The 17,061-nt window shown below is 38.1% G+C and overlaps 2 protein-coding genes across 4 annotated transcripts in view; one reads left to right on the top strand and one right to left on the bottom strand.

The window, feature by feature from the left end:
• Positions 1–17,061, top strand: part of cstf2 (cleavage stimulation factor, 3' pre-RNA, subunit 2) — a 174,798-nt gene that overhangs the window by 102,772 nt on the left and 54,965 nt on the right. The gene's annotated exons all lie outside the window — the stretch shown is intronic.
• bcorl1 (BCL6 corepressor-like 1) overlaps positions 2,652–17,061 on the bottom strand; it is a 32,206-nt gene continuing 17,796 nt past the window's right edge. For all 3 annotated transcript variants that reach the window (XM_052154716.1, XM_052154715.1, XM_052154717.1), the window contains exons 7-12: positions 15,846–16,106; positions 13,703–13,869; positions 13,109–13,254; positions 12,790–12,864; positions 5,104–5,266; positions 2,652–4,972 (exon numbers count right to left, since the gene is read on the bottom strand). In XM_052154716.1, the coding sequence (XP_052010676.1) occupies positions 4,660–4,972; positions 5,104–5,266; positions 12,790–12,864; positions 13,109–13,254; positions 13,703–13,869; positions 15,846–16,106 (1,125 nt within the window). In that variant the 3' untranslated portion in view covers positions 2,652–4,659. The remainder of the gene's footprint in view (positions 4,973–5,103; positions 5,267–12,789; positions 12,865–13,108; positions 13,255–13,702; positions 13,870–15,845; positions 16,107–17,061) is intronic.

Raw genomic sequence — 17,061 nt, 5'->3', positions numbered from 1 at the left:
GATGATAATTTTATAGTTACTGATACTGCTGTTTTCTTGAAAATCCTAAAAATATGTTTTTAGTCACATTAGTGGCATAATACTTGTCAGATGTATTGTGAAGATTGGAAAAATCTCATATTTTAAAAGGATCAAATAAAACATTTGGCAAATAACTAATATGGAAAGGATATGAAAAATGAATAGCTCTGACAATGTAATCAATATTACAGGATGAGTCCGGTATGGAGACATTGTAAAATAAAGCAATAGGCCACAGTGCCCCTTACAAATTTTTTTATTTCATGTCAAATTTACTGCTAACTTGACGCAAATTCGCCACTGATTATTTTCACATGCAAATGAGCTTTGTGGCAAACTTATGGCAAATTGTACATTGGTGCCAAAGGTTTGCTGCAAGTTCCCTCTACCGGTGAAAAGCTGCAAACTTCTGCCAATCATTTGGGGCATATCAAAATCTCATTTGCAAGTGAAAATAATCAGTGGGAAATTTGTCAGAACTCTAGATTTTATGAAAGGGAGGCCATGTGTTGCAGTGAAGTTACTATGGGGTTGTTCAGGGATATGACACAGGGACAATTTGATAAAGACACCAATGTTCAATAACTATTAACATTTATTATCGATCAATTATTGGAATAAACAATGCTTCAATGAATAGAAGTTAATTTAAACTGTAGACAGTATAAGGTCACCAAGCAACATAGCAGTCGGCAGTTTACAAATTTCAGAATGTTCAGATGTAACTACTTTATACACAAACCTGTGATTAATGTCCCAAGTTGCTTGGTGTCCATAAGCATCTGTAATTAACTGTATATTGGGATTTTTATTAATGATAAATTATTGAATATTGCCATATTTTATCGTATTGATGTTACTTGTGTTTTATAATTAAGCAATAAAGTACGAGAGACAATATTACAATATTGTAGATATGCCGTAGACACGGATGTAGGCCGTTGTTAGGCACAGCGCAAAGCGAGTGCCTATAACCCCTTCAGCTGTGACTGTGTCAGTCTATTTAGCCGGAGACAAAGCACTTTTATTAATGTATAATGAATGAGAAAAACTGGAATGCCCAATATGGTGGATGTAGCCTTGTTGCTTATTCAAATAGTTACTAAATAATAAAAATATTAAGGAAACAAATGTGTGTTTTTTTTTTTTTTTGTATAATCATTAAATGCCACTGTGGTTGGATGAGCAAGAGACAGACACAGTGGGTGTGGCATCAAGCCTTGGAGAGTCATTTATTAGAAATAATAACATACATAAAATGTCCAAAAAGGGGGGAATAAATAGTGTCCATGGGGAAAGGTGAAGGGAAATCTGGCATCCTCGCAGTGAAATGGGGCTCCGTGAAGGTTGGGTAAATGTCCATGGAATGGCGCAGGTGTGAGCGTGGTCCGACGGCCACAAGGGCTCCCCTCCTTGGCCCGAGGCACGTGGGGCAGCAGCTTCCTTGGCTTCCCAAGCCCGTGGCAGGTGAGTGGGGAAGGCGGCCGGTCTTCTAGCCCGTTGGCCGCAACACGTGCCGTCCTCCCTGGCATCGCATCTAATTCGCATGGGAGATCCGGTGACACATTTAACTCAGCCGAACCCTCCCCACTCTGCACCTGGGCCTACGCGGATGCCAGATTCCCTTTTATTTTTAGCACCATTCCCCTGGACACAATTTATTCCCCCTTTTTTGGATATTTTGTTTATTATTTTTAATAAATGCCTCTTTGCGGCTTGACGCCAGACCCACTGTGTCTGTCTCTTGCTCACCCCGCCACAGTGGTGGAGAATGCGGGTATGAATGTGGGCAGAGACGGCACAGTTGGAAAATCATGGTGACATCACCTGGAGTGGGACAAAGAGAGCACGAGGACAGCCTCCCAGATGCAGCAAAGGGTAAGTGGCATTTAATAAGCATTTCACCTGTGGTTGGTTGAGGCTGTCATCTTACATTTAGTTTTTCTCTGTTCCTACCCAGGTGAGTGAGGGGGAGAGCTGGCTTGGAGAGGTATTCCCCATATACCCACTCCGACCATAGGGCCTGGTTGAGGAAGTAGCATTCCCGCACTGGCGGCAAATAAGGTTTACCTCAGGCTCTGGAATCGGTGTTGGGAAAGGAACATAGTTGGAGGTGCCGATGGGATGACCTTCAGCCAAGCTCACGATGGGTGTGAGCAAGAGAGAAAAAGAGGGGCATATTTAATAAGCCTTGTTTGGGCAGTAGGAAATATCCTGGCATACCTGATTGTGTGTTTAGCCTCATCACCGCTGCCAATAAAATGTAGAGTGTGCCTCTTCTCGGGAAGCGAGCTTCTATTCTCCACGAGTGCACACACCAACATCTTCGTAGGCCCAGGAGCAGAGATAGGAGTGTCTGGCTGAGTTCAATACATCGCCAGACCCGCTCCTCGGACACCCGGCGTGAATTACGCTGGGTGTCTGAGGAGGACAGCATGCATTGCGGCCGATGGGCTTCAGGCCGGGCTGCGTTCCCCAACCCAACTGCCAGGGGCCTTGGAAGACAGGCCAACGAGGATGTCACTGCCCCATGCGCCTCGGACCAAAAGGGGAGTGCGTGCAGCCGTCAGACGTTCACGTCTGGGCCATTCCATGGACACGTCCCCAGACTTCACGGGCCCCCATTTCACCTCAAGAATACCAAATGTATTATTTTTATCACCATTCCCCCTGGACAATATTTATTCCCCCCTTTTGGACATTTTATGTTTATTATTATTATTATTATTATATATGATGCCACACCAACTGTGTCTGTCTCACCCTGCCACAGTCACCCATCCACTAGTCCCTGACAATAGACAGTAAACAGAACGTTGCTATGCAAAAATATGCTGCGGAGAGATACTTGCAGTATAAAAGCTTTGTGAAGAGGTCATAGCAGTCATTGAACATTCACCACCCAGGACCGGACAAATTCATAATATAAATTCAAATAAAACCAAAATATGTGCATTATCATGGGTAAAATCACTGCAACCCAAGTCTTATTGCGTTAATTAATGATTGTCCTTCCGTCCTCTTTAAGAATATCCGATGCAACAAACACAGTGAAAATCACAAGCAAGACTTGACAATCATGCTTTATTCTGGTTGATTTCTTCATATAAAGAATCAAATAAACAGCTTTCCTCTTTGAATAGAGATCACTGAAGCAATATGCCTTTATAACCAAGAACTTTCTTCATGTCTTGCTGTATTTCCATAAGTAGTGAAACTAAACTCTAGCTTTACATCTCTGTCTCTTCATTTAAATATCATTTATTGGTTTCAGTTCAAACAAAACTTCATTGATTGTCAACACAAAATCTAGCTTAGCACCAGTACAATAAAACTGTACTTTAGCCTGTTAAAATACTGTTCGCAGTGTGGGAAAACAACAACTCAGGATAAAGGGATCATTAATTGTACATTTCAAATAAAGCACCAACAATACAAAGCATTTCTCATATATAATTTGTCTGATACACACACAAAAAAAGGTCAAATATATTAATGACTATTAAATTAAGCACAAACAACAATCAGTGTAAATAAAACATCACGCGCCACAAAGCACACCAGAATCTGGTGCACCAGGAAAAAATGAGCACTAGAAAGCAATTAAAGACAGAATCTAGAAAAGAAGCTCTAGAAGAGTCTAAAAAAAGAAAGAAAATTCTACAAAAACAGCCTTGTTTTCAATTTACCACTTCATTTTCAAGGTTGACATCGGTTCAGAAGGCAGATACCAATTTATATCTTAAAATAATTGTGGATAAAGCAACTTCTTACTAATAGCGGATCAACCTGCTGACTTTAACAGCAAAAGTTAAACAAATGTTGGGTGGCACAGGACTGCAAGAGAACAATCCCGTGCCTGCTACAATGCAAATGAGACGTAATAGCGAATCTATCTAGGGAAAGTGTAATGATATAGGCAGAGCTTCAGTGTGAGAGTTGTGCTGCTGAGGTATGGAGGGCTGCGGCGAGGAACATATGCTGAAGGTAAGGGGGCTTCTCAGAGCAGAAAGATTCTCGAAGGTTTACACAGGAACCATCTGGCCCAAAGGCATTCCTGCCGCTGTTAGCTTGACGTAAGCCTCTTAGCTACACACATTTAGTTTACCAAGTTAAAAAAGACTTGGATTACCACTCTTTCTAAAGGACTCACATTCCATCAATTACAAACATAAAACATGATAAGTTACACTCATATGCGTTCACCCTGATGGCAAGATATACATATATATTTACTTATACATATAGGTTTATATATAAAAAACAAAATTATAATTATTGAATATTGAAAAATACCTACAGATAGGAACCTGAAAGTTGCTTCCCAGTGGAGTCTTTCTCCAGCCTTTCTCCCTGGGGTAAGGGCATGGCAAAGTCGCTCCCTAGCACCCCATTTCATTACTGAGGGGGAAGGTGGCCAATGATAAGAATGTCTTTGAGGAAATAGGACCTTTCTGGCTGACACTGAATGTACAAAGTGCTGGTACTGGTAACAGGCCATCAGTTGCAATGACAAGGACCTTTGCACAACAGTGGACGGCACCTCGCTGCTCCCCGTTTAGATCCAACGGCTGTAGACACTGGAGGGAGTGCAGAGGGACTGTTCTGGGCCTGGAAACAGATTTAGAGCAGGAGTCGCTATCGACTGCTAGGGCTGGTGTTGACTCCTGATGTCTGGTCCTCATCTTCTCTGAGGATCTGTATGGAGGAGCCTAACAGTTCCTGTAACTCTGGCACGCAGCGCACCAGCTCCATCATCTCCTCCCCTTCATCTTCCTCGCCTGGCTGGAGTTCGTCCGGGATTGTGCAAGTCTGACTGACAGAGTCCTGTTTCCACAGCTCTGCCTGAGCGATGCTGGCCACTTCAAACTGAGGGTACCGAGCCTGGAAAATCCGTGCTGACATCTTTAGCCGCTTCAGCACGTCTGTTAGCAAGAACCAGTTGCAAAAACTGTTGAGGAAAACAGTTTAGCTTGGTTGATTAGTAGAGAATAAACAATAATGACAGCAGACAGTATTGTATTAGAATAAATAATGGTGGTCAGCATGAAAGTGTTTAAATGCATTGCTAATGTCACTCACCCCTGCGTCAATGATACTTGAACATGGTAGCAGGGTAGGAGGGGCTCAGAAGAGAACTCAAAAAGAAAACTGTCTGTATAAGTATCTCTGTCTTTCACCCGCTCCCCACCTTCTTCCTCAGGCTGAGACAATAGAAAATCCCAGCAAGGTTGCTGCTCTGTTTCTGTAAAAATTTGAAAACAAGGGCTATCAATCGATTAAAAATTGGAATTGCATTAATAACAAGACATGCTGATTAATTAATCGAATCAATCACATATATCAACACTAAATCTAAACACATTTTTGGTGTGACATCCTTTGCCTTCAAAACAGCACCAATTCTGCTAGGTACACCTGAACAGTTTTTTTTTTGGTTGTTGTTTAGGATGTTCCAAGCATCTTCTACAGTTCTTTTATATGTAAACTGTCTCAATTGCTTCTGTCTCTTCATGTAATCCCAGATTGACTTTATGTTGGGGGCCATATCATCTTGTTGTAGGGCTTCTTGTTCTTCTTCTTCTATTCAATTATATTTGCAAAGGGAATGTTGAAATGTAAAAATTATATTTCACATGTTTTTGTGAAATATATATTGCGCCTCAACCTTTTGCACTGTGCTGAATCTCTTTTTCTCTCTCTGTGTGTGTGTACACACACACACACACACACACACACACACACACACAGTATCTCACAAAAGTGAGTACACCCCTCACATTTGTGTAAATATTTGATTATACCTTTTCATGTGACAATACTGAAGAAATGACACTTTGCAACAATGTAAAGTAGTGAGTGTACAGCTTGTTTAACAGTGTAAATTTTCTGTCCCCTCAAAAAACTCAACACACAGCAATTCATGTCTAAACAGTGTTGTCACATGAAAAGATATAATCAAATATTTACAAAAATGTGAGGGGTGTACTCCCTTTTGTGAGATACTGTATATATTGCATTAGGGCTGGGAAATTTGAAACGTTAATTTCTGCAATTAATATTTTTAGTTTAATGCGTTAAATAAATTGCGCAATTAATGTACTATCCATTTTTTACTTCCTAAAACTTCACGCGATAGGAGAAAGGTGTCCCAAGATGTTCATGGCAGGCTACTCTGCCTTACAGGCTCCAATTAGGGTGGAGGTGGGGTCAGGACATCTGCTGCCTGCCAGGAACAAACCCAGGCACTATTGTGCAATGGGTTTATTCATTGCGCAAAGAGCATGCCCAGGCATAATAAACACAGGAGTAGTTTTACTGTAAGGAGAATTAAGATTTCACCCACAAGCGGGCAAGTGATACAGGCAAGCTGCTGTATCTCTTTGCATCAACTGACTTTCATCTGAACTCGTTTCAAAAGCGAAACCACCCGAGAGAGACCCAGGGTCTACACGATAGAGACTGAGAAGGATGTGGCTATTTAGCAAGCTACCGCCAGGTATACTTGAAGACACTGAACAAGAGCCAGAGAAATAAATATAGAGATTTTAAACTGAAATTAAAATTAGCAAAAGCAAATTAAACTTCAGCATTCAACGCGTTTTATATCTGTATGTCTAATGTCTAATAAAGCATTTAGAATGTACACTTAAGTTTCTCAAGTCATTAAAGTTTGATATTAATTGAATTTGCCTATTTGATACTATTATAAAAAAAAAAAAAATCTTTTTATGGCATGTATACATATATTTGTATCAAATATTAACACCTGTAAAAATCTGTCTAACTTAACTCTTAACTTCAAGCCTTATCTTATGTTTAACATGTACATAATTAAAATAAATAATGACTGTTCTTTGGGACAAAGTATGAAGTAAATATATTCATGATGATTTTTTTGTATTGTATCATGTACCATAATTTAAGCACTGACTCCCCCCTACAGATGCGGCTTGTAAAAACACAAAGTTACATGTACTTCAAGCTTAGAAGCATTGTTCTGATGGTATAAAATTACATACTTTTATTACAGAATTTATGTATGGTTTGGAGGCAGCACTAACTGCGTTTATTTTTGTAAGCATTATATTTTATATAATCACGTTAAACTGACAGCACTACATTAAACAACCAAATTCGCTGGTCTGCTTAAACAACCAACAGATTTTACTGGTAACTGTGGGGAAAAAGGTCATTTTTGCAAATCAGTATTACATTTTTAAATAATTAAAAAACATTAAAATCAATATTAAAGCGTGGTACAAATACAGATGCATAGACAAAATTGTGTTGTAAACGTCTATCATTTTATATCACATGCATTATGAAATGCAAGCCTGTTGTCTGTCACCTGATTTCAACAAAAAGGCACATTTCAACAAACTATTGCAGAGTATGCATTCAATTATTAGGTGATGTAATACAAATCTCCAGAGTGAAGGCACATTCAGACATAACATCATTCTTCAAATTTGTGCATGGTCTAAAGGGCTATAAGGTTTGACTAACTTGACTGGTGTGAAAACTGTTGCTCAAGCATAGGTATGCACCAAGACATAGCACTTGGGTATGTTAAAGTTGGCTTGCATCATTTGACTTGTGGTACAATACATGTTTGATCATCATATTGATGATAACGGTTTTAAAAACCCATAACTGTTTGAAAAAATATACATGCATATTGGCCTTTATATGCATGCATGCATGTTCATTTCTGATACATGTTCAAAACATTTTCCTGGTAAATAATTATCTTAAAACAAATATTTTTCATTTAGAAGATCATGAAGTACCAGGGTAGGGTTGCACCAGCTGTGCATAAGGTCTCACATAAGTTAGGACGTAAAGTTAACACTAAGGGCTTAGTAACTACTAGTTAGTTTGTAACCAAGTCAGTGCTTAATTTGGTTGCACCACCTGTTCTTAAGGTAATACTTAACAAGTTTGTAAACTCTCTGTAAAGTGATGCATAGTCGCATAATATGACATTTACCTGTTTACATCCAATAAGCAGCCTTCAAATTTGTAAACAGAAGTGTTAAAAAGCTCTGAACTTCAATTTGATCTTGATACGGTTGATGTTCAAACCTTGTTTGTTCACGTAACTGTCAGCTGTAATAAATTATATTCCCATTAAAATATGATACGTAATAAAATTTGATTTGATAAATAGCATATAGGAACTGTATCTAAAATAAATAAGGGGTGATAAATAAATACTAATACAACAGGCTGGAAAAACACATTTATTCGTTTTATTATCCTATATATTTATTTTGAATGTGTTGAAACTTGACACCAGGCGACGCACCCTGAAAACTGCACCGTTAGATCGGTTTCACGCTGAAGAGCCGCTTAATACTAAAGAGTTGAAACTGAAAATCCAAAAGGATACTTGGGCAGAAGTCCTTCAGTGAATCAATCATGATCAATAAACTCAAATAATTATCAGTCAGTGTTTCCCATTCATTGACAAGACTCTAATTTGCCCCACCATGGTCTCATAATTCACAGAAAACATTTCTACACTTCTCAGCAAAAATATTTTTGCACTTCAGTCTCATAATAACATAAAATAAAAGGTTGTGTTTTGCGCTCTCTCTCGCGCATGCGCCAGACGGCTCCAATCAGTTATTTGTTTGAGGACAATGACAAATCTTTGAGGTAAGTAACGTTAACCAGCCCTCTACATTGCGAGTAAATCAATCGCATATGCGAGTAAATTTCGCACTATGCGACCAAAAAACGTATGTTATTAGCCACTGGCAAAAAGTTAATATTAAAATTTCACTCGCCAGTGATAGAGTTGTGTAGTTTCGAAGCACCGAGTCCCTTTTACTGAATAAAAACTGTTGATAAAGAAGCTGGAGTCAGCCTCGTCTTTCCCTGCACGCTGTCTCATGTGTGCAGAAAAAAAGCACTTATGTCCCATAAGTTGAACAGTTGAACTTCAGTTGAACTCTGAGCATCTCAGGGAACTGCACCGCATACGTCACAAGAGAAGCTCTCTTGAGCATGTGTGAAGATTAACCATTTCCCAAGCGCTCTGATGTGCACGCAGTCTACAGAGACTTGCACCAGACAGAGGTGGGTAGTAACACATTACATTTACTCAGTTACATTTACTTGAGTAACTTTTTTGGGGGAAATGTTCTTTTAGATTAGGTTTAAAAGTGGGAATATAGGGGAGTAAACATCTATTGGGTCATTTGTGAAATGAACGAGTTACTCACTACTTGAGTACTCTTTTAATTGGATACTTTCTTACTCTTTTACTTGAGTACAGTTTTTGGCTACTCTACCCACCTCTGGCACCAAATTCCCTCGAAAATATAAACAAGGTATAAACGTATTAATTTTGTGAATGCAAAGCACTCCAGTTTCATTTAACGGCAGTGTAGCAGTGAGACCCAGTGATGCAAATAACTTGCAGATCAAATGCAAGAAACAGAATCTCAAAGTCTTCCTTCATGAGAAATAAGGGCTTGCGAGTAGGGATGCACCGAAATTTCGGCCGCCGAAAATTTTCGGCCGAAAATGGCACTTTCAGCACTTTCGGTTTTCGGCCGAAAGAGAAAAAAGGCCGAAAATATGAGCCGAAAATATATACCTCCTCGCCCCGCCCCTCAGTGCTCAGATTTCAATCTAGCCCTTATCACAGCGCTACCAAACAAAGGCCGATCATGTCAGCGGTGTGGACATTCTTCAAAGTTTCTGATAAGGACATCAAATTTGCGATCTGCAGTGTTTATTCAGCAGAACTTTCAAGATATATATATATACAGAATACAGCAAGAGATTCTACATGAAAATGTCACAACTAGCGCAGCTACAACACAACTTGAGACGTATTTATCTGAACTACTCCAGAAGCGACAATCCCCTTGACTACGGGCGCATAAACAAACACCGCTTTCCTTTGCTTGCGCGGATTGCGCACAGGTATTTATCTGCCCAAGCACCAGCACAGAGAGTGAGAGACTGTTCAGTGCAGCATCTCATGTTCTTGATGAGCTTTCTGACAGGAGAGACTGTCAGAAAGTTTAGCAACTTTTGTTCTTGAAGAGAAACCTGTCACTTGTACTTAAATAGAAAGCGGTCCAATATGATGTGAATAGCAATTACATTACACTTGTTCTTCACTCGAGGATACATCTGTCGTTTACAGTTGAGGTTGGATTTAGTTCAATTACTGCTGTTTTGCACAATCATTTTCACTTAAAGTGTACATACGTTTACATAAACAGAATAGAGCACTGATCTATATATATAATTATATATTATAGATATATATAGATCAGTGGAATAGAGACCATTCTGTGTTCTGCCTGTTGTTTTAATTAAAATTACTGTTGCATATTTAAACTTTTTGAAAGATGTTAGCTAAGTTCATTACTTGACTGTTGTTTTGCATATAATAGTTTTCTAAAACTTTACATTATTTGGATAATTGTTAATAAAATCTGTAAAATTAGATTTTTACAGAACTGAAAGAAGAAGAATATTTAATATAGTTTTAATATATTTTTTGTCCAATTTTGTTGTGCTACTTTCAATAAAAGTGTGATTTATTTTATTGGTTTGTAGTTTTTCAATTCAGATTAATTAAATTCATGAAATTAATGAAAAAGTATAACATTAATACAATTATACACAACATTTTTTATTTTTTTTTTTTAAATAGGTAAAAATTTCGGTTTCGGTTTTCGGCCAAGTGCATCCTGGATTTTCGGTTTCGGTTTCGGCCCAGAATTTTCATTTCGGTGCATCCCTACTTGTGAGTTAATCAGAGAGCCTTAAAATAATGTGTGAAAGTGAAGAATTTAAGGCAGAAATATTTTACTATTGTATAATATAATATAATATAATATTATACAATATAATATAATAGCTATACAGGTTGGCTGGGTTACAAAAGAAAACAAAATATTGAAAAAGCCATTTACAATTTGGATATAATATAATATTATTATATATGGATATATAATGTGGTCATTACATTGATAAGTAAACATCTACAATTCAAATGTCTCAAACCGATTAAAGATAAATTAGGAAGAGTCATTATTGCAATATTTATGCACCTAATGTTGATGATCAGGGCTTTTCTATAGATCTTGAAGGGATGTTGCAAGCCACTAGCACCCCTCATGATATAATATTGGGAGGAGACTTTTATCTTTTGATGGACTCAGTCCTTGATCATAGTGAAGCAAAAGTGTGTAAGCCCCCTAGAATAACAGTGACACTTCACAGGATGTGTAAAAATCTTGGTCTTACAGATATTTGGAGACCTCCATTTGGGAGGGACTATACATTCTTTTCCACAGTCCATAAGATTGTTTTCTAGAATAGATGATGTTTGAAAGTATATATTTTCTATGTTTATTTAGTTTATTTTTGGTTTATGTTCTAATTGTTGGACATTCTAATTGGTGGCATTGCCTTTAAATTGTTTAACTTGGGTCAAACATTTTGGTATCCTTCCACAAGCTTCTCAAAATAAATTGCTGGAATTTTGGCCCAGACAGAACTGGTGTAACTGAGTCAGGTTTGTAGGCCTCCTTCCTCGCAAATGCATTTTCAGTTCGGATTGAGGTCTGGGCTTGGTGATGACCACTCCAATACCTTGACTTTGCTGTCCTTAAGCCATTTTGCCACAGCTTTGGAGGTATGCTTGGGGTCATTGTCCATTTGGAAGACCCATTTGAGACCAAGCTTTAACTTCCTGACTGATTTCTTGAGATGCTGCTTCAAGATATCCACATAACTTTCCTTCCTCAAGATGCAATCTATTTTGTGACATGCACCCGTCCCTCCTGCAGCAAACATAATGCTGCCACCCCCATGCTTCAGTTGGGATGGTGTTCTTCGGCTTGCAAGCCTCACCCTTTTTCCTCCAACATAACAATGGTCATTATGCAAACAGTTTCTGTTTCATTAGACCAGAGTAGATTCCTCCAAAGAGTAAGGTCTTTGTCCCCATGTGCACTTGCAAACAGTAGTCAGGCTTTTTATGGCAGATTTGGAGCATTGGCTTCTTCCTTGCTGAGCAGCCTTTCAGGTTATGATGATATAGGACTCATTTTACTCTGAATATAGATACTTGTCTACCTGTTTCATCCAGCATCTTCACAAGGTCCTTTGCTGTTGTTCTGGGATTGATTTGCACTTTTCACACAAAACTACGCTCATTTCTAGGAGACAGAATGCGGCTCCTTCCCGAGCTGTATGATGGCTGCGTGGTCCCATGGTGTTTATACTTGCGTACTATTGTTTGTACAGATGAACATGGTACCTTTAGGCATTTGGAAATTACACCCAAGGATGAACCAGATTGTGGAGGTCCACAATTTTTTTCTGAGGTCTTGGCTGATTTCTGATTTTCCCATGATGTCAACAATGAGTTTGAAGGTAGGTCTTAAAATACAGGCTAATTGACTAAAGGCTTGACATAATTTCTGGAATTTTCCAAGCTGCTTAAAGGCACAGTTAACTTCGTGTTTGTAACCTTCTGAGCCACTGGAATCATGATATAGTCAACAAAAGGTGAAAAAAAAAAAAAAGTGTCTGTAAACAACTGTTGGAAAAAGTACTCATGTCATGCACAATGTAGATGTCCTAAACGACTTGCCAAACTATAGTTTGCTAATATTAAATCTGTGGAGTTGTTAAAAAAAATGTGTTAATGACTTTAACCTAAGTTTATGTAAACTTCTGACTTCAAATGTAGATCCATAAAATACAACATAGCTACAAAGTTCTTACCAAACACAGAACTACTGTAGAAATCCCACTGTAGACTATCTTGGTCAGTTCGGCCCTCTAAATCAGTGAGATACTCTGCATTAAAACAAACACAAAGACTGTTTTGATGCAAGAAATACATTAAACACACAGATGTGTATCTCACCTCAGAAAAATAAAAGTAATGCTTTACGAGAAAATCTTTCAGTATGTGGATGAAGCCAAGTCAAGGAGAACTGAGTTACTGATGAAAAGTGCAAACATTATAATATTATAGCGGCAACAGGTTTAGTAAAGCTGTATGCTATATTTTAAATCCAGATTTCCAAAGCCATTTTACCTTTGAGGAAAGTTTTCATTCCGGGACTCTGGGCTAGTTTAATTGCAGTCTGACCAGAGTAAGTTGCCAGTGTGGGATCCGCCCCATGATTTAACAGCATCCAGACAGCTGCTAGATTATCGGCTGCAACTGCGTCATGAATAGGGCTATAAAAGTTTGAAACATGAGTCTAAAACAATAAAGAATTATCCAGATAAAATGTTCATATGACCTGCAGTGAACATATTATTGGTAAATACTAATGGCTGCAATGATGAAGAGGGCACACGTGTCTGAGCTCTTACAGGGCAAAGCAGGTGGAAGAATAGTTTTATATGGTAATCAGACAGAGTTTTGGAACACAGTGTAGTTGTGGGTGGACGTATATATAATCTTAATTTGTACAGTCTGACAAGTGTTCTAAAAACACCTCTCCCAAATCTAACGTGACCCATTTAATAACCAGCACAAAACTGTCATTATACAACAGACCAAATCTCTATATAGGAATAACACAAATTAGTGGCAGTACATTATATGTATAACTAACAAATTAATTTATTCCTCTGATATATGTGCCATTAATTATGTCCTCATTGTACACTTTCTGCTCACCGTGTTCCATCCTGTGCGCTGCAGTTAACATCTGCACCATGTTTGAGCAGCACCTGTACAATGTGAGTCCAGCCACGTGCACAGGCCTCGTGCAGTGCCGTGTAACCTGCGTTGTCACGGCGGTTCACCTCTCGCACATCCTTTTCCAAGCAATATAAAACTACATCCTAAAAATAAAGCAATTGAGCAAAGAGCCAATATCACTTTTATCAACATTAACAGAACATGGAATGATAAATCATGTAGCAATTGAACCTTTGCTAAGACCCACCCTAAATGCATGAAAGACCAAGCCTTCCTTAGTAACTGTTGCCATCCACCATATTATCGGACGAGCTTTTTCTCTTGTCTAATGTAAAGCCTATGAAAGTCCTGTGTGTCTGGATAGTTTTACATGTAAATTTAAATAGATGAAGCACCACCTACTCACCAGTCAATCAACCAATGCACTAAAACAAGAGTTTTAAACTTTGTCGGTTACATGTGGCTTTAATAGGAAATAACCATCTGAAATGAGAAACCCTCACCTCAAAATCCAAACACAAGCGGTCAAAATACACGCATATTGCGATCAGGTGTAAAGATTATTGTCTCGCTAATCCATTTGTGATCGAATTGCTCAAAACGTATTTTAAAATAATATTAAATCCAACTCAATACAAGAGCAATAATACAAATTCATGTAAATAATGTAAATGTAAATAATTTTCATAGCCCCTCCTTTTCTTTAAAAAAAAGCAAGATTCAAGGTGTAAGAGGCCAATTTTTTTAAGGGGTTAAAGGCAGAAATGTGAAGCTTATTATTTCATAAATAGCACTTATTTTAATTCTTTTAGTAAGACTTGTTTATCATTTGAGCTAAGTTAAGTTGTTTGAATGGTCTTTTTACGGTTGTTTTCGGGTTTTTGGTATTACATCCTCATAGCAATGAAGTTATAAAATTGGATACACAATTACACAGAAAAGGTTAGTTAGAATTTTGATCACGCTAAAATCATATTAACGCATTGTTTTCATCTTGTGAATATGCTTTTGGAACAGCAAGTATTTTAATGTTTATAAGTTGGCCCCATTCGCTTCCATTGTAAGTGTCTCACTATTAACCAGATTTTAGCTTTTTTTTTAAATAAAAAGAATTCAAAACAAATTTTTTTTGTTATCAACAATATGCCACAAATGAGCTTAACTTGTATTGATCCTGGAATATTCCTTTAATACTATGTGTAAACAGGGATGTAGAGATTAAGTTGTAGAGATGCTAACAGTTCAGTTCACCATCATCAATGGACCTTTTTCACAGACTGAAGCATTTCTGCCTTTTTTATCAGCATAAATCTAGCACGCTTTTTATATTTGCAATATTTTAATTATTTAGTGTAAATGTGTAACATTATGCTTTGTATTATTTAACCCGTAATAGTTTAAAAACACATATCCAGAGATGCGATGAGGTTTCTAACACAACTGCTGAGAGAGTGACAGTAAATTTTCCATCTTCTCTCTTCTGAGTGCCATAACCCTTCGCTCTAATCTTTTCTTCATTTGGAAAGCAATAATGGCGTTTTTCATTTTATGTTGAAGCAAATGTGTAAGCAAAAATTATATTTGTATGGTCCCCCATTCACCATTATCAAAGTTTGCTCTGCAATGGTTACTTCTGCGTTCTAAAACCCAGAAGTGTGAAAAGGATCCATTGTAATCCTTATCAAATAAGGCTTTTCTCTTTTAAGTTGACTGTGATAAGCACTTCCTTAAACTTTACGCTTAAACGTTACTGCTACTACTGATAATTCAATGAAAAACAGCAGATAAAAATGCTTCACAATGCATACTTCATTCAAATCTACATACGAATATCATATATTAAATTGTTACAACTATATGAATGAATTTTTCTGAAATTTGCATCACTCTGACTGAATATCTCCAATTCAATTCTATAGGATGTTCAATAAAGCTTGTCTGAGCGAGTAACAGTAACCAAAGGGATAGAGTTTAGCAAAGAGTCAATCAAAATGAACAAAACATACCTTTGCTTCAAAAATTGCACTTACTTTTTAAATATAAATATCTTAAAGAATAAACACTACACAACCAGCATGACTGACATTGCTTAAAATCAAAAGTGCTGAAAATGGTCTACCTGGTAACCTAATCTAGCAGCTCTCTGTAACAGCGTCTCTCCTGCATTCTTATTCACGATCAGTCGACGGACTTCAGGAGGCACTGGACGGCTTGGAGTAGATTCAGGGATTTTCCCAGCTGTTCCTTTTTTACTAGACAGGGGGGAGCTTGACTGTTTGGGAGAAGCATTAGATGTTGGGGTTTTCTTGGCAACGGGAACATCCTCATCTGGTACGAAGTTCCCTGTGCGTTTGCCCAAGCTGTTTCTCTTAGTCTTGAGCTGAGATAAAGACATTAAGGCATAAACTGAGTCATGCATGAGGGATGTGACAGCAACTGTTCCATGACCCTTCCTTATAGAAACAGCTGTTGTAAGAAAGTTACTCAAAATGCCACTAGGGGGCAGCATAACACTAATTGAAAAAAAAAAAATGCCACTAACAAGCAAGTAGCAAATCATGGTTCATAGCTGTGACATAATAAATCATATTAATAAAAGAGACGATTTCCTTCAAAATGTCCTGCCCAAACTTCCTGTTTAATAGGAATACAGTGCAATCATAAAGTAATCAGACCTCTTGACCTCTTTTTCTTCACATTTTTTTATGTTGCAGCCTTATGCTAAAAAAGTATTTATTTTTCACATCAATCCATACCCCATAATGACAAATCAAAAAACAGATTTTTGATAACTGAAATATCACAATGAAGTATTCAGACCCTTAACTCAGTACTTGGTTGAAGCACCTTTGGCAGTGATTACAGCCTCAAATCTATTTGTGTATGATGCGACAACCTTTGCACACCTGAATTTGGGTATTTTCTGCCATTCTTCACAGCAGATCCTCTCAAGCTCTGTCAGGTTGTATGTGGACTATCGGTGGACAGCCATTTTCAGGTCTCTCCTGCAATGTTCGATTGGGTTCATGTCCGGGCTTTGAATGGGTCACTCAAGGACATTCACAGAGTTGTCCCTAAGCCACGCTTTTGTTGTCTTGGCTGTGTGCTTAGGGTCATTGTCCTGTTGGAAGGTGAAGCTTTGGCCCTGTCTGAGGTCCTGAGCACACTGGACCAGGTTTTCATTAAGGATATCTCTGTATTTTGCTGCGTTCCACTTTCCTACAACCCTGATTAGTCTCCTAGTCCCTGACACTGAAAATCACCCCCAGAGCATGATTATACCACCACCATGCTTCACCATTGGGATGGTATTGCTCTGGTGATGAGTAGTGCCT

This window comes from Xyrauchen texanus, chromosome 23 (genome assembly GCF_025860055.1).
Source record: "Xyrauchen texanus isolate HMW12.3.18 chromosome 23, RBS_HiC_50CHRs, whole genome shotgun sequence".
Lineage (NCBI taxonomy): Eukaryota > Metazoa > Chordata > Actinopteri > Cypriniformes > Catostomidae > Xyrauchen > Xyrauchen texanus.
The sequence above is the reverse complement of the archived record's forward strand: the minus strand, read 5'-3'. Positions and strand labels throughout refer to the sequence as shown.